The 18,754-nt window shown below is 40.2% G+C and overlaps 1 protein-coding gene across 1 annotated transcript; it reads right to left on the bottom strand.

The window, feature by feature from the left end:
• Positions 1 to 1,615: 1,615 nt before the first annotated feature.
• Positions 1,616 to 18,493, bottom strand: LOC139744674 (cyclin-L2-like). The gene is made up of 10 exons (XM_071655097.1): positions 18,160 to 18,493; positions 15,170 to 15,244; positions 14,625 to 14,734; positions 13,060 to 13,180; positions 12,373 to 12,437; positions 5,989 to 6,088; positions 5,374 to 5,478; positions 4,409 to 4,559; positions 3,179 to 3,287; positions 1,616 to 2,647 (listed from the first exon to the last, which is right to left on the bottom strand). The coding sequence occupies exons 1-10, from the start codon at positions 18,391 to 18,393 to the stop codon at positions 2,110 to 2,112; spliced, it is 1,608 nt and encodes a 535-aa protein (XP_071511198.1). The 5' UTR covers positions 18,394 to 18,493; the 3' UTR covers positions 1,616 to 2,109.
• Between the last annotated feature and the right edge of the window lie 261 nt (positions 18,494 to 18,754).

Below are 18,754 nucleotides of genomic sequence, written 5' to 3'. Positions count from 1 at the left end.
CGAGTCGTCGCTACATTCTGCATGCAGACTATTAATCACAGCTAAACTTTATAGGAGCAGTGAGAGCCCAACAAAACACACGGGGAGTTGGTAGTAGTGCACAGGAGATGATGACCCATTGCTTACTTCTTCTTTTTTTTCAAGCACAGGGGGGTAGAAAATAATTTCCCAACATCATACAATGTAAAACCCCAGTAAGCATATTGTTTGGGATAGCTTCTTTTTTTTTCTTTTTGTTTATGGTTAGCTTAGGTCTTTTGCCGACCAAAACCAGGCTTTTATCATGTCAGCACTTCATTTACAAAGAATTAACTATCAACAATGACTCCCCTTTATAAGTGGGTGTGACACGATAATGACAAATTTATCACCCAACAATTTAATACCCAATCGAATCAAGCCATCAGTCCATGGCTTTATAATAAAATCCAAAGCAGATGTTAACCCGCTGAGGACGAGTCGCGAGTACACTCAGGCAGGTGCCTATGGGAAATGTATGTCGTAGCAAAATCAAACCGTCTTCAACAGGTTAGAGGAGATTGGGTGATGCAGTGAAGTAAATGGTGTCCTATCACAAAGTTTTTCTCACTAAAATGATTTGTGTGCATTGCTAAAAGAAGCAATAGGTGTAAAGACAGAACACTGTGATAGACTACTGCAGTCCTCATTTACAGAAGATACCCACAAATCCTGGTCCTATATTGTCCTACCCAACTGCCAAAATGAGAGCTTGGGTTCAAAGTGTACAAACTTACCTCAGTCTGTGCGTCTTGGTACATTGAAAAATACAGCGTGTACGTGTGACACTACATAATCCTTTTCCTGGATTGGCACAACCTTGCGGTGGTAAGTCATGATTGTAAGATCTTGAATTAGAAAGTATCTTTGGCCAAACTGGCTCAAGATAAGATATTTGGCCACAGTAGTTTATACACTAATACTTTGTATCATATTAAAAAGGGTTTGTTTTTTTTTTGCCCCTTTTTACTGAACAGCCACTTTGCCTACCTATTGGGGCAACCCCTGAACACCCTAGTATACTGCAAGTTCGAATCATAGCAATAACCCTCAAGTGGAATGAGGAAAAAAAAATGTGGGGGAAAAAAAATGTGGGAAAAAAAAGAAAAGTATGAACACATATTCGTGAGTTCTTGGCTAAAGAAGCGTGAACTGGTAGCTATAACAGTTGTCTCACATGATAAACAAATGTGCACACATATCTGTGAGTTTGTGGAATCATGAACTGTTACTTAGAACAGTTGCCTTCTTACATGATACACATTCTGTTGTAATAACAAAGGACTAAGAGCTGTCCTCTGGAAGCTGAAACAAATCATTCCAAAATGAAAATACCTAAATTGGCATCTACTTCTTGTAGACTATGCACACTGTGCATTTGCTCCTACAACATTCCTTCCCATTTTAGGGATTTATTAACTGTACATAGCTACTGACAATAATTGACCATCTTTCTCACAGCTCTCAGACTTTTTATTTTATTCTTTTTCTTTGACCTAAAGATACGTTAATAATTTTTTTTTTGGGGGGGGGGGTTCTTCCTTTTTTTTTGGGGGGGGGGGGGGGGGGGGGGAACAGGACAATAGGGGTCCAGATAACGGGATAACATCTTCTGTCTGACGGATGACTACTTTTTGTGCTCTACGTCTAGCTTGGAGTCAGTGTGAGCTCCATACTAGCACAATAGTGAAATTAAAGCTACAAGAAGCAACCTACTTGCCGACTAAAATGGTGTGTAAGGAATCTTCAAACAAAATGAAGCAACACTTCCACCAAGCAATAGGCAACAGTCACATGGCAATATTTCCATGTCAGTGCATTCTTAAACCCTGACCATTCCAATTTGATACGACATATCTCTACACATCAAGAGAAAGGAACCATCTGATGGATGTGACTTTTCCTTCTAATACTCCTGTTATCGCCCTCAAAGAAGCAAAACTGCTTTTACATACATATGCATCGAGTAGAAAACTCTCTTTTAACAGGAAAATGAAACATACCCAAAAGGTGGTTCATAAACAAATCAGTATTTCATGACGAAATAAAAACATTCTCTGTCAAATAAGGCACTAAAAAATGAGGCAGTCGTCACCTTCTCCGTCGTTCATTGGCGCGACTGTGGCTAGAGTCTCTCTTGGATTTGTGCGAGTGCGAGCGTGACATCGGGGACCGCGAGCGGGTGCGCGACCGATCCCTCCGGTGCTTACTCCTGCTCTTGTGGCGCGAGTGCGAGGTTTCCTTCGAGGAAGGGTCGTTGTATGGGCTGTAGTGGTGCTTGTGACGGCGCTCCCGCGAGCGGCTGCGCGACCGCGACCGACTCCGGCTCTCGTAGCCCCGCGGTGGCGTCCTCGCATGCTTCTGCTTGTGCCCGTGCCGATGCTTGGGGCTGGCCGAGCGATCCCGCCGGCTGCGCTTGTGGTCCTCCCGTTTGCGCTTGCTGCTGGACGGTCGTTTCCTGCTGTTGCGCGGTGACGCACTGCGACTTCGGGAACTGTGATCGCGAGAAGAATGTCGGTCAGAGTGAGAATCATGGCTCTCTGATCGGCGCCCTCTACTGGAAGAGCGGCTCCTACTCGAGGCAGATGTTGATGGACTCCTCTTGTGTTTCTCTACTTTACCATTTTCTCTGCAGAAAAACAAAAATGGACAGTATGAAATTAGGAATAGCTATTATATCACTCTTCTATTGTGACAGTACAATTTTTGCTATTTTTTTTATCTACAGAGGGAGGCATTCACTATGGACTTTGACTGAGTTTTTATATATTAATAACTTCATTAACGGACTGTCCAATTTTCTCCACTGGATGTTTCACTACTCTTCTGGCATTCAGCGAACTAAAGTATTTGTGGAAATGTCCCTTTACGACAACACAAATATCTTTGTTCATTCTGGTTTATTCTACGTCGAGCAGGTGACTTGCGTTCTTTTACTGTACTGTAACTTAGTTTCCTGCTCTTTGAACAATGCCATAAATTCAAAATGTCATATTCAAATGATCATTACAATGAACTCATATAATGTTAGCTCCACATTTCTCTTGTATTCATTCCCATTGTGATATCACAATGAAACACTCATGCAACATACCCCAGCAGAGAACAACATAGTATCATGCACTAACAGTGGATAGAAGCCATTTCAATCCAGACTTACCTGCTCTTAGTACTGCCTGCAGATCCAGAGTGAGGTTCTTCCTTGATGGAGTTGGCTATTTTGTAAGTCTTTGGTAATCCTGGTGACTCTGTGTTTACCTTTGGAGAATCTATGGCAGATAGGGACAAAGGTACCATTAGCTCTAGTGTTTGTCATGTTTGGGGACCAACATATTTTTTTAATTCTAATATCATATATAAAATATACCCTTTTTTTAGGGGGGATGGAATGATAAATTCAAAAAAGATGAAGAATTTTCTTGAGCTGTATATTGATGTTCATACGGATTAAGAAAGAATGAAGTCTTGCAGTCACTATTAAGATATCTACAATCAAATATCCTCATCTAAATACACCACTTCCTGAAAACTTCATTTTATCACAACAGCCTATTGGTAAAATTAACCCGCTGAGGATGGGCAGATTTTGCTTCAATACGCATGTCCCATAGACACTTGCCCGAGAATACTCAGGACTCGTCCTCAGCTGTTAAGTATGGTAAATTCTGTCGCTCACAAATTTCCAACTCTTCTTTTAAGAATTGGATTGCTGCCTTTCACATATTTATTTTTCTAGTTTCATTTTGTACATTCGCAGAGAAAGTGCTAGCATGCAGGACCTCTAATTCAAATTCCTCAAACCTCAAGTATTGTCTGACAATGCATTTAACAATCAACAACTCCCTGCTATCAAGAGGCACTGCAGTCAGTATCTGACATGACAGCACTGACTAGTACACTCCTGTATTCAACCTGTATCCAAGATCTTTGAACTTAACCTCTGACCTTTATAGCATAATTCTGTCTCACAAAAAAAAAAAAAACAAATAAAAAATAACCTCCCTTTCACCAACGAAAACAACTTCAATGACGTAATATGGGCATTTTTTGTGTGTAAATCCTCCTGTATCCAAGATCTTTGAACTTAACCTCTGACATTTATAGCATCCTAATTCTGTCGCACAAAAAAAAAAAAATAAAAAATGACCTTTTCACCAACGAAAACAACTTCAATGACGTAATATGGGCATTTTTTGTGTGTAAATATCAAGATTAGAGTGTTACATCCAAGCAGAAAACTGTCTAGCATCCTGTAGCACCATTTAACAGCATTTTAGTTATCATGAAAACTACTATTACTGATCAATAAGTCTGAATACTATGAAAACACTTCCAAGTACACTGATACCAGAGCACAACTAGTTTCAGAGATGCAAGGACACAAACTCACTTGGTCTCGAGATGTGTGGGGAGAAGCTACTGGGAGTTCCCGCCGTGCTGTTCACTCCAGACTCAGAGAGCTGACCCTTGGCCCTTAGCTTGGCCTCCTGGATGGCCATGCGACAGTGCTCCAACTTCCTGTCCAGGGTCTCATAGGTTTTCTGCATGAACGGAGGAGTGGAGAAACGAACGGTCAAACGACTTCATCAAAAACACCATGTCAGGACCATTACACACTGCACTGGAATGAGTTATGTAATTCATAAACAGTAAGACAAAATTATAACAGATTACTATGGATGCACACATAATCACACACAGAAAAAAAAAACCCAGCATATTATTTCCAGACAGGTACAAAAATTTGAAAAATGCAAGATATGTGAAACTATACACAAACACTGAATTGAATGTATGTCTCTGTCAAATTCAGAATTTGACTTCTTCCACGCTCGCACAATAATACGCGCAAAAAACAAACAAGCAAATAAACATAAATGCAAACAACAATAACCTCAAAAGCTGGAGAAATAGATGTATTCTGAAGCAATTGGAGAACTAAATGACATCTATTTTTATTTTTTAATTTTAATACAATAAGCCTAAATCTACCACAGAGAGCCTTATGAATTTTTTGTAATATCTTTTCAATGCAATGCACTTTCATTGTTAGTCCATGGGACCAGGAGCTTTCTTTCAGTACATCATAATTTCACCATAACTGAGCAGGCAAATACATAAAGATAAATTGATAATTTTCAGACAGGAATTTCTACTTCATTGTAACAAGAATTTTGTTATAACTGAATTTGTTATAGCAGGAGTGCACTGTAATGTGATTTGTGATATGTAAATTGACATTTATAGTCATCTTACATGGTACATTTTGTAATCTGTAAATTGACATTTATAGTCAACTCATACGGATTAGAAATGCAACCTTCTATGAATGAAAGCGACGTTAGCACTACTCACCGTTTTCCTTGTGTACAGCCTGAGAATGGATAGAGAGATCTCCTCCACATCATCCTGGCTGGCTCCCATGACACCATACCAAGGTGGGTTGTTTGGTAGGGGCAGCTACAAGGGGAGATAGGAAAGTATAAACAAAACTTTGTCATCAGTGGGCAAGTCATTAGAACTGTAATGCAGCAACATACAGAACCATAATCGAGTCAAGGAATCTAACTCTTTGAGACTTTCGTCGGTTGAAAAATTCATTCAAAGAGAAACAAGTTTGGATGTGAAATTGTTCATTACACTACTACAGTTGTATGTCCTCCTTTGTTACATATTCTCTCAAAATATAAATTATTTGTTTGTTTTTGTTTATTTTTTGGGAAATATCAAGTCTCTGGCCGCACATCACAGTCTCAACTACCCGTTCATTCAAACTTCTCTCTTTTCCTTATTTTCCCCCATCATCACCCAGCTTTATGTGCCATGGGTAAAATCATATTCATTTACAGGTTATCTACATCAAAGACACAACAGTCTTATTGATGAAAATTTTGCATGATAATGCGTTGAGGGTTTGTTATATACAATCCGTACACAAAATGCACTTATGCAGTGCATGGGAACACTTACCCCGATTTGACGGGCTGAGAGGAATATACATGCACAGGCGACGGTTTCGGGAGGGTAGCGCACAAAGACGTCTGTACGGAAGCTGTCATTCATGTAGTTCCTGCACAAAGATGAAATAATCAGTAGTCTTAGATCAGTGGGATGACAAACTGGCTGTAACACAGAAACACATTTTTCGTGTTTACTACAGCAGTTCTAGCCGATTTAGACTACAGTAGTCATGGCTTGTCAGATTTTAATGCCTGTCTTCAAACATGAATGCAGGATGCTTGCTAACTGCATCATGGTCCAAAGTTTCAATACAATATTCAATTTTGTTTTGAAGCACATATGGAATAATCTCTCCATCTCTAAAGGTTGCACAAATTCAATGTTTTCCATCAAACACATCTGTGTCTCTTCTCAAATCGGCTTGTCCACTGCTGTTCAAATGTCGTACTGTACATTGCATTTTGCTCATTAGACGAATCCACCCCTTTAATCTTTTTCTATTATTTGGACAAAGTGGAAAGAGAAAGTAGAGCTCGGGAGGGTGATTTCTTATCTGAAGAAGTAAGAAGTATGCTGCTTACCAGAGTTTTGTCAAACCATCCACATGCCTTCCAAACACCAACATCAGGCCACCAGTTTCGGCTGCTTGTCTTTTTGAGTGCACTCCCTTCGCCACTGAAATGTCTAGCTTCTTCATCTTCTAACTTCCTCTAAATCCCTATTCTACTTCCTTAACATCTGCTTACTTTTACTTGGACTAAGCTTAAGAGATCAATAATGGTAATGATTATGTATTCACTAGTTTACACTCTTAGAAGGGAACTACCACATTAAGGTCTAGCTTCTTTTACAAGCAACACTTGATCGATACAAACATTGTCAGATGGCACAAATGGTTTAGCTGCTTTTGAGTAAGCATGAGATCACAGTCTTTATGGGAATGGGCAAAAGGCAAAGCGTTGTTCAGACTGGGTGTCTCCAGGAACTCTATGGCTCATCAGAAGGAAAAGCCTGGCTCTAGCCAGAATTTCTGGGAATCCAAGAAGGTTGTTCTCAGATATAATGCTGACCATGAAGTGAACATAAACTTTTGTCTTGCTGTTGTTTTTTGTGAGGACACTGGAGGAACTTATCAAAGCCATCTGCCACATTATAGCTAACGGAGTATCTGCCACAATATATCATGCATGTCAAACTTCATGCATATTATTTCAACACTGGTAAAAGTTAACAACTACATACTTGTGTACTGTATTGGTTTAAGCACTGCATGACAAGTAAAAGATTTATTTCATAAGCCACTAGGTTAATTATTTGAACATCTTTTTGTCTTTCTTTTATCAAGTCATCAAAACACAACTAAAACTGCCTTTCACTGGCACTACAAACACTGAATATTCTTAATTTGTAACAAAACAACCACAAGAATAAAGAGGAGTGATCCAACAGCGCTTTTTCCAGAGTAGAACAAATTCCTCTGTGGCGACAGTGACACTTTGTCTCACACGATCCATTCACGACAGCCAGTCATCTTCAGCACCAGGGTTTCTACAGGAACAGGGCTGGAAGAGGTAAATGAATACAAACAGCACTGCGACGATCCACATGTACGCTAGCATCTGACACATTAGGCACTCCCGTTTATCTATCTGATCCAACAGCATGCAAGTAGGTTAATACCCATCCGATGTCACAAGTATGCCGGTAGAGGTTCCGTTCTTTTGGGTCAACCGTCTTTTGCGAGTCACAAGTCGCCACTGCAGTACTTCCTGGGCAATCACGCTGGCTGTACACTACGGCACAGATGAACCTTCAGAAGAGACTGTCTTGTGAGTTTGTGCACTCATCTGTGAGTCTGTGGAAACCATGAACTACAAAAACATGAATCACATGGAGACAGCATTTTCTTCCTCCTGTAAAAACATGGGGAAATTATGAGATTACAATGCACTAAAATACAACTCATCATCTTTGTGTGTGAGAGAGAAGCTGTTTGCATGGCATTCGTTCTAGCACATCAGACAGAAAAGCCAGATAACTTTGCGATGATATTCTAGCATACTAGCAAATTCTTTGACTACAGAATGCATCATGAAATATGTTCTGGCAGGTGTTATTAAGCACCCCTTCTGATTTTTGTTTTCTCTCTATGACACTCATAACCTCCTTGTTCTATGCAATATGTTTTGTTTTCAAACAGAACACTTCAGTCAGTTGCCCTTTCAGCCAATTTGTAAATCGTATAGCCGTGTTGCCGATGTAGGGAAACGGTCGTCCTCTGTGCGCGCTACTTTGGTCCCAAGGGCCCGTGTCTGCCATATCACCCAGCATCTACCAGTGTTCTGATCAGATCGTGGAAGTGTCTTTCAAGTGTCACGGCTACCTGCGCCGCCTCCGTTGCCTCGCTCCACCGATGCTGGTTCTGGAAGACTTGCGGTAAGCATACGCACTTATCTGTAAAGAGTCTACATGAACAGTCATCAGCACAATTTTCTTTCGAGTATATACTCAGGTCGCCCCGTCACACTTATTCTACGAGACCAGTACCATTCTACATGTGGTAATCACAAGCACTGAAGTATTATTTCAATAACATTACTCAGGAAAATTGGTTGTGTGGAAGACTACTAATTTTATCTACTCTACACAAATACACATACATTGTCATTCATACCATTAACATACTCAATAGCTATCCATTATAGCTCTTTTAGGTAGATAAAATGCATTTTAACTTGCCTATTCCAAAAGCAATTACTTTAAAGGGATCATATAGTTTTGGTTGAGACCTACTTTCAGGTTTCTAACATTTTTTTGGTGGGATAATGAGAAACCTCTCATGAAATATGAAAGAGCATGTAATTCTATGAGGAATTCAACGTTTATTTAATGAAAATTGGTTTTGAAATGTCTGAGATATTAAAAAAAGAGTGATTCTAATAAAAGTGTGGGACCCACACTTTATTACGATCACTTTGTTTTACTTTGTTTTTGGGATGTTTCAGTCATTCCAAACTCGATTTTCATCAAATAAACTTTGAAATCCTCTTAATAATGGTATGCTCTGCACTATATCATAAGTGTTTTCTTGGTATCTCGCAAAAAGTAAAAAGCCCAATTCTCATCTCCACCAATACTGTACCATCCCTTTAACATTTTCTACCACAAGACTTCAATGGTTTTGTCCATCTCTAAATCTTAAATTCCACTTTTTTGGGGCAATCTGTCTTGGCATACGACGGGAGCATGTTGTTCTTGGTTTTGAGGGCATCTAACAAGCATTACCTCAAAACTTTGAGCAATATCCTATAGAACGGATATGAAGCAAAACATGAAAGTATTACTTGTTGAAACATCACACTATGAAGAGTTTTGGCAGTTTCACATGTCCCAGGTACACATAAGCACTTAATCCTTGTGTACGTGATTTGCTAATTTCTTTATCACCATGCAACTTTCAACATACAAACAAAATTGTAACACCTCGACACTATATTCAACGAATATACACAAACTTCTAAAATTCAGTTCATTGATCTCATAACATGACACTGAGTGGTTTCTCCACTTGACTACATAAGCCTTACTGAGATTTATGACACACTCACTCCACTACAATACTAATTATATAACAGATACTGACAATAAATGCAAATAAGGAAACACCACCCTGTTGTATGCCCTGATGGCATACCGCAGACATGTGATGTCCCAGGAAAACGCCAGGCCCATCCCATTCATGTACCAGCGTTGACTGGAGTGCACTGCTTGGAGACTGGAGGAGCAGCGAAAAGGGGGGGTTACGCTACACGAAGCCCTCGACGCTCTCCCAATATGTCGCCCTCTCGTTTGTGAGGAGGGGAACCTGCACTTGGCTTGAGGTGACGGCTGACTGCAGAGCCCCACCCCACTGGCTGACTGGGTGGCCGACAGGAGCAGGGGGAGACTACTGGTGTGTTTCTGGTGTTTGGTGGGCATGTGGAAGGTTTGTGTGCCGCCACACACGACACACGCAGCTTGGAGAGATTTTCTGTACTTACCAACCTACATCTTCAGTAGGAGGGGAACAAAATGAAATAATCTCGCATTAGTATCTAGCTCTCAGTTTACACTTAGCAATCTTTGGGAAGTTTCATGGTCATCATTGCATAAGACAAGCTGAAATATTCCATTTGCCCTCTCCCACTCCACGAAACATTGTCAAAATCAGTTCAGAATGATAAATGCTACAAAAGAAGTATGCACATACAAATAGATCCATGGACATTTAATTAGTATGTGACATTTGATTTGAGCCTCCTACTATCAAGAGGCACCACACACACAAATTAATGGTGATGCAAATTCCTAAGAAATCACTGATCCAGATTCTTTACGGCAAGCATAAAAAGAAAGCAGAGTGAATGTTCTTGTTTCATGTTTTAATCACAGTAAAATACTGTATAACAAGAAATACTTAAAGCATGAAACTAATGCAATTTGGAGCTGGCAGTCTTTTTCACAGCACAAACTTTTGCAAGAATACCACTGGCATTCAATGCATTGTGCAGAAAAATAAAACCCCATCAAACCTTGGCATACATTTCACTTTCATGAATCTTGACTCCTTGTGAAATTCGTAAGTTTCATGCACAAGAAAATTTAAGACTTTTAGAGTACACATGTACTGTATGAAAAAGGAGACATTTTTGTCTTTCCAAAAGGGAAGCTTGTGAATGATTCTGCCCCAGATGACAGATGCATTATAATGTACCTTCACACAAATTAGTGTTTCCATGTATGAATAAGCCTAAATCTTAGCTTCTGTGAAATATGACTTTTGTATTATATTTCACAGTTGCAGGGCCTTACCAAGAATCTCTGAACAAAGGATGACCATAAACTTCTGTAAAACAAGTGGGTCTTAGTCAAGTAGGTTGGACGAAATTATGTTCCTCCCCATCAACATTTAGCATTCAGCTGATCAAATAGATGTAATCTCACTACTACGCAATTCTAGTGTCATTTAAAACATGAACCGATGGTACCATCGTAGCCAGTATATAAGGTATACCAGACAGCAATGTATGGCTGGAATATCTAATACTATCAAACAAGTTTGCACTCCACGTGCAAAAGTTTGAACAAAATAGGCACTTTCATCTTAAAAATCTATTTCTAAGAGTCCTCAGCACAACTAAATGAAGATAGATCAAGTAATTTCATTACACGGCTTCATTTTACTTTGCAGTTCAGTAGACAGCTGTATACAAATATCTACAAGCACTGTCGGAAGGTAAATTGAGCAGTATTTCTACGCAATTTGCATGACCATATCATCTTGTACAGGAAGCTCACAAACAATTTAGTAATTTCAACAATTTAGTAAATCAACAGGACCAAGGCCCCAATTCATAAAAGATGTTAGGATAGCAAGTTTTACTAGGAATAGTCATCTCCCATAACATCCCATCAGGAAGCTATTCATGTCGTTATTGTGACATCTGCCACTCTAGCAAGAGTTGCTATCACAATAGCTTTTTATGAAATGGGGCCCTGATGACATTGGAGTATATGGCAGGCCACATAATTTTCAAAGTCAACAACGAAACCTCCCAGCTTTAGTTTGTCACTGTCGGGTTAATCAAAAATAGCAGTGGTCTGTAGTCCGATATTGGGCCCAACCTTGTTTTACCATTCGAATTTGAATATGCATAGCAAACTTTTGTATCCCTGAGGGGTTTGAGATATCCAAAATGGCTGGCAAATATTTAAATTTGTACACTGAGGAAAAACTGTGAAAAAACATGTATTGATGGGTTTTCCCTATTTCAAGGGTGCTGAATCTGAATCTGGTTGATGCAACTCTTGTATAAATGAGGTTTTTTAGATATTCAAGATGGCCATTAAAAATGGACATTCCAATTCAAGTATTTCCTATTCCAGCACCCTCGAAAGTATGGTATAACCTTAAAAAATAAAAAAAACATTGGGCAGACTGTGTAACAAGGCTCTGCCTCTGGCACCCAGACTACAATACCAAAAGAAGTCTTTCAAATGCCACCATGTGTGGTAACCCTAAAGCAAGGGCATGTACTGGTGTGTGTCATCTCATTGATACAGTGCCAAATTGTGGTAACAAAACTTGGGTGAACGGGTCACTGGCTTACACAGTGCAGTAAATGCCCCTATCAACGACTTCTGAAGATCGGTTCAGTGAACATACACGTGTGAACAAGAGCTACACAAGCTCTTAATTATCCACGCATTTCAACTAACTCTTAATTGTCCATGCATTTCAATTCATCTGCTTTTTAATTCTCTTCTTATTTCAATAAGAGGCTGGGAGGGATTATGTGCGAACTATAAAAATTGTGTGGTCTGCCATGAGAATGTAGGAGTTTTTGTACTCACCATGCGGTCCGTATGAGTTGTGTGTTGGACTCACACTCCAGCGCCTGAAGGTACATCACAATCATCTTCAGAGATGAGAGGATGAAAGAGAAGAAGAGGACAAATCAAGTTAGAATCTGATCTTTGCTGCAGTTGGGACACAAAACCTTCGAATGAACCCTGCATTCAATCATGCTAATTGGCGACCGTCGCTGGCGGAGGGAAAAACATACATCGAAGTGGTCATAACTAAACGGATAGCAAGTGCAACAGAACAATCCCAATGTCATAGAAAACAGTGACATACATTCATGAAAAATACATCATTATGTTAAAAGGGGGGAAAACAGACAGAAAGAAAAACACATACTTCAATGGGTTACTGGTTCTCATTAGCAACAACATATAACAATGAGGGCACAGTGCAAGCAAGGATGACCATGAAACAAACTTAGCCAATAGATAGTACAAAAAGTAAACCTTGAGGTGTTGTTATTTAGCCTCTCCCTGTGCCATCAAAGCACAGCTTAGTCTTCAGCTTTTCTGCAAAACTTCTTTTTGTGTCTGATGCTGGGCTATATAACTGATGATTCGTGGATGCTGGAAATGTGCGACACCAGCACATTAACATCTTTTTTTGGGAAACACAAGTCTGTTTCATGGTTTTCATCTGTCCTTGCACGCAACCCTCCCACCACTCTTCTTTACCTTGTGGGGATGTTTGACATGAACACAGAAGCCCAGCTCTTTCAGTAGCCTTCTTTCAGCCTTGATCACCTGATTCTTCTGATTGATGTACTTCTGGTCTGAAACCAAGGGTTCTGGATGCCTGCAAACATACAACAGGGGAATAAATATCAGTGGAAGACAACCTGAATGGCACAGACTTACATTGCACAGTTGAAAAGTAATTCCACTTGCTTGCAAAATGACACTCTTAATAACTCTGGTTACTAAGTGAGAGAGTGTAATGTACAGGTGTGCTCCACATACAGACTCTGAAAGGCAGCTTGTAGATTCTGAGTTGTGTGGCTTACTATGGCACTACGATATGGAGGCAGATTGCAATTTACCAAATTTGTCACATACTACCATGTTTCAAAATTTTAATGAGCACATTTGAGTTGGAAAAGATGTGTCACGACCCTGCTTACATGTACAAGGGAAATAACCCTTTGATGCACTATCCATAGCAAAATTGACAAAAGCCAGGACAGCATACTTACAGATCTTCCATGTTCCAATACAGACAAGAGTGCCGGTCCTCTTCAGAAAATAACATAACGTGCATAATTCAAATCTGCTGAATTTTGAGAGGAAAGAGAGCATGGGGTACTGAAGACATAAGCTTGGTTGAACAGGGAAGACAAAAACTACCAAGTACGAGAGAGGTTGAAATGCGGTGCACTGGGGGCAAAGTGATCTGAATATTTTTATAGTGGACCAGCAGGCTGGGTGAGATAGAACAGTGCCCCCTGCCAGTGCCAAAGAGAGAGGGAGAGCTAGTGCGGCCCGGTTCTGGAGTGACCGTCCCCTGAGTGTGCGCAGAAGAGACTCCCTGGCCGCCGGGGATTGCCCACAGACACGGCCTGTCTCAAGGGCCAGGGCCGAGATCCCTTCTCAAGTCTCTCTGGATGACACTTAACTCACCAGACAGAGAGAGAGCAGGGGGGCCAGAAGAGGCTGTATGGGCAATCACGGTGAGAGGGGGAGAAAGAGAGTGGTTTAGGAGTGCTCCTCGTGAACGCACGCGTGGGCATGCCATTTAACAAGCACAACACCAACAAGTTTACAATCTGAACTGCCATAGTGCCACACAACTTGGAAAAGCTGTACAAACAAGACCTAATCCATAATGCATATTAAATCCTCTACACCTGTATCACTACTTATCTTTTCAAAATGAATTTACCACTCCAGATCAACTGTATGGACTATCGCAAGTGTAATTTCTTAGTCTGCAACTAATGACATTGCATATACATATCAAAGTATCATCCTTCATGAAAAGACATAACTCAGTTTAAACCTCTAGAAAAAGAAAGGCTAATTCTTAATCATTCTGTTTCAAAAGCATATCAGATATGACTATAGGCTAACATGCATTGACTGAATCAGTCAATACTCTTAAAAATACACATTAGCTAAAATAAGGATGGCATTCGATGCAAAAACTAGTAGACACATTTTTGTGACTAGAAACCTATTCCTACAAACCTTTTTTTTTTGGGGGGGGGGGGGGGGAGGAGAGGGAAGTTTGATATTTGACTTACTTATGATTTCTCTTCTGCCGTATATGATGAAACACATTGATAACATCTCTGATTCTTCTTGGTGCTTCCTCTATTTTTGACGCTAGGTTGATGCAAGCCATGGCCACAATCTTTGGAAGAAAAAGAGAAATCATAGGATACCAATGGTAGAAAAAGGTGAGCATTTCATTGCATACCATAATCAAGCCACACTAATCATAGGAAACGACCTTCAGTGAATTCAGATTTAGATATAGGGCTGGAATTAGACAGAGGCACCCAGAACACAACCGAACTACTCTTGAACCAAATTACAGATTATCTGAGGACCATAGCTAAGTTGAAACTCCACAGCTAACTAGCAGAAGTTAATCTTAGCCTTTTAAAAATTTGTTTCAGATTACTGGCACAATATACATTGTATATGGGAGGTAATATCGAACAATTTATGCATACAAGCATATCCCTTCTTAACTAAAAAACAACAACTTGTTACACACCTGACACTGACACACACACACACGTGTACACACTCCCTCAAAGAAAAAATGGGCCGACTGACTCACCTCCATGGTATGCTTCACAAAAGACTTGGAGTAGTAAAACCTCTGGAAGAGCACCTGTCCAGTGGCCATAGCAACCTGTGGAGACAAAATACAAATATAACATTGTACTTGTGAAAGACAATTAATCTACATAAAGGCTTCTAAACACTTCTGCCACTTAAAAAAAATACTAATAAAATCATGAAAAGATCAGATTCTATGGACAGACAAAGTTTTCTGGTCTATTCTTGCATATATGTCTATTAAAATTACTTTTTACAATGATACAGTAGGTGGGTACTCAAATTTGTAAGCAATCTATTCACTTTGTAGGTAAGATCATTTAAGGACAAGTTCACCTTCATAGAAAGGTGGGTTGAGAGAATGCAGCAATATCAGCAGAACACATAATTCAGAGTTTGAGGAAAATCGGACAATCCATTCAAAAGTTATGAATTCTTGATGTTTCAGCTCAGTCACAGCTGGATGACAAGACTACTATAGCTTGTGATGTCACATGTGTACAACGATACAAAGAAAGAATAAAGAAAAATCAACATATTTTCGCTTTTCTCACATAACAAAAGAATATACTTGACTGCTCTCTTTCAGAAGGCAGGGAAAATAATATTACCCTTAACATACGTCAGTAATAAGTTGAAGAAATGTGCACTTTATTCAAAAAGTGAAGTTTTGTGAAATTCTCTTTTTATTTTCCTCGTATCGTTGTACGCATGTGACATCATACACTGCAGTAGTCTTCTCATCCAGCGGGGGCTCCGAGGCCCCCCCCCTCGACGTTCCGCGCGATGTATCGCAATCGCAAAAAGCTATCGCCGCGACATTTCATGACTTTTTTCTTTCGATTTCGAGTCTCGCGCATCTTTTGACACCAAATTTGCGACGCCCGGGCACGCGGTTCCGAAGTTACGCATAAATATGTACATGCATGTCAGATCAAAAATTGCTCAAAAACGTGACTTCGTGTACAATTTCAATGCAAACTGTGCTTACATACAGGCAAATTTCATAAAAGCATGATTATTTTGGTGTTTTATTGATTAAAATCAATGAATAACATATTTTCACTTTCGGAGCGATGTCGTAGACAAATTTCATCGAAAAAACAATGAAAAACATAAAGCAGAAAAAACAAAGAAATACATAAGAAATAAAAAAAAACAATAAAATACTTAAGAATTTTTTCTGATATCACAATTTTTTTTTATTACATTTGCTAAGGACACTAAAAAGAATATTTACACAAAAAATGTGCCTGTTTTGAGCTTTATTTTGTGATTTATACCAAATACATGTAGTCTGATTTCATGCATCATTATGCATAAATTAGCATAATTTAGCATAAATGATAATTTTTTGAAAAATTAACTTCAAGATATTTTAGATTACATCATAGGCAAGGTGTGTGCCAATTTTCGTGGCGATCGCGCGGTCGACGGCCGAGATTTGGAGGGGGGGCCTGGGAGGCACACGTGTGTTTTAATGGGCGCTCTGCATCGGTTGATTAAAACTCGATTTTTGAAAAAAAAAAAAGATTTTTTCTTCTTTTCATCATGGATAGTGAACATGTGTGTGTAACAAAAAATCACTGTGCAAAGTTGCGAAATTTCAGTTCGGGAAACCCACTCACAAGGGGGGCCCCTCCTTATAAGTAACCCGTCCCCCTTATAAGTAACCCTGTCCCCCTTATAAATAACCCCCGGGGCACCCCTTATAAGGAGTCTCCACGCTTTTTTGCAATGCAACGCGAAAATGAAAGGACTGCGGCAATTCGCTTGATTATGTCCATAAAGCTTCACAAGTTTCCTAGTTACTCACGAAATTTGAGCAAAATCGGTTTGAGGCATCATATCTAAAATCATGGATTTAAATGCGATGTCAAACGACCCATGCGAATGCTGAAATGCGAGCGATTACTGGCGTGAGTGTCGCCAGGCGCGGCGGCGCGGCAATGCTTGAGTGCAGACGTGGCGACTTAGTCGCCACGTCTGTACTCAAGCAGGCAATGCTTGAGTGCAGACGTGGCGACTTAGTCGCCACGTCTGCACTCAAGCATTGCCGCGCCGCCGCGCCTGGCGACACTCACGCCAGTAATCGCTCGCATTTCAGCATTCGCATGGGTCGTTTGACATCGCATTTAAATCCATGATTTTAGATATGATGCCTCAAACCGATTTTGCTCAAATTTCGTGAGTAACTAGGAAACTTGTGAAGCTTTATGGACATAATCAAGCGAATTGCCGCAGTCCTTTCATTTTCGCGTTGCATTGCAAAAAAGCGTGGAGACTCCTTATAAGGGGTGCCCCGGGGGTTAGAATCTACTTATATTAAGGGGGACGGGGTTACTTATAAGGGGGACGGGTTACTTATAAGGAGGGGCCCCCCTTGTGAGTGGGTTTCCCGAACTGATTTATACGTCAGATGTGAGATGAATAGAAGTGAATAGGGCCTAGGGGGGCCTCATGAGGCATGGGGGCGGTCCTCATGAGGCGAGGCAGTCCTCGTACGCGGGAGCGGTCCTCATGAGTGGGTTTCCCGGACTGTACTGGTACCTTCCGTCTGTCTACGGAGGACAGCATTAATGGCAAAATATAAGAGTCCTCCGGACAGACGGATCTTTCTGTCTACCGTTTTCATTACTTTCATTTTGATGGTCTGTGTGTTGCACACTGAAATACCGGCTAACCGGTTTACATGCGATGCGTCTACCATGTCTACGGGACTAGACAGTCTACGCTACATTCATCGCTGTATAGATCTAGACTAGAATTCTAGTTTCCCTTACGACGTACAATTATTATCAAGCCAAATATCATGAATATGCTCAGACCTGGCTATAAGTTTAACTGTTAACGTTACAGCTATTATCATTAGGCTTACTTTTATATAGCCCCTACGCTAGGCCCTAGTAATTATGCCATTATTAATATTGGTAAATTTATTGCTACGCTTCCCTTTGTGCGTGTAAATCTATTCCCGTTCAATTTTACCTGCGGCAGTTTGAGGAGGATCCCAGCAGTCTGGATAAATTCACATCCCAGGATTCGCAGGTCAATTTCGGTATCCAAGTCCACGCCATCGTTAATAGAAGGTGTCTGAGAAAGCTTTGCATCTGGAATCAGAACATTGTCAAGAGTGATTATTACGTTTCCAAACGAAATATCACTGTTTTTCACAGTTCTCTCGTCGTCCGCCATTCTCGCCTCCGAAAATTCGACATCCATATGATAGGCCTTGATCACACACAGTCAGTATGTAAAACGCTGGTGCAACGTTGATTACACACGCAGTATGCCCAATGAAATTGCGTGACGACCACACACAATACACCAACAGAAGCCGTGTGGCCAAGAACCTGTTTCGTTTCTGGTACAATCTTGCGGCGTAATATCCATTAAGTAGTTCCGACTCGTTGGATTCTGCTGCAAATAATCATACTTATCAATATATAAAAACCAAAAATTGTTCTAAATTATAGCTAAGAACAGATGATGATGTTCAATATAGAAACGCACGCTGACACTGACAAGATATTGGAAAATACGAAGAACTTCATTGTTCTTGGCGGATGGAAATTAGTCAAGT

This window comes from Diadema antillarum, unplaced genomic scaffold, assembly GCF_040938485.1.
Source record: "Diadema antillarum isolate AM-2024a unplaced genomic scaffold, OU_Dant_1.0 seq00001201_RagTag, whole genome shotgun sequence".
NCBI classification, from domain to species: Eukaryota; Metazoa; Echinodermata; class Echinoidea; order Diadematoida; family Diadematidae; genus Diadema; species Diadema antillarum.
The sequence above is the reverse complement of the archived record's forward strand: the minus strand, read 5'-3'. Positions and strand labels throughout refer to the sequence as shown.

Bases quoted from the DNA above. Each gene is read 5' to 3' on its own strand.
- LOC139744674 (XM_071655097.1), bottom strand. From the start codon at position 18,393: ATGGATGTCGAATTTTCGGAGGCGAGAATGGCGGACGACGAGAGAACT. The intron at 15,245-18,159 runs GTAAAATTGAAC...TTGTCTCCACAG, and splicing joins TCCTCCTCAAACTGCCGCAG to GTTGCTATGGCCACTGGACA. The intron at 3,288-4,408 runs GTGAGTTTGTGT...TATCTGCCATAG, and splicing joins CCCACACATCTCGAGACCAA to ATTCTCCAAAGGTAAACACA.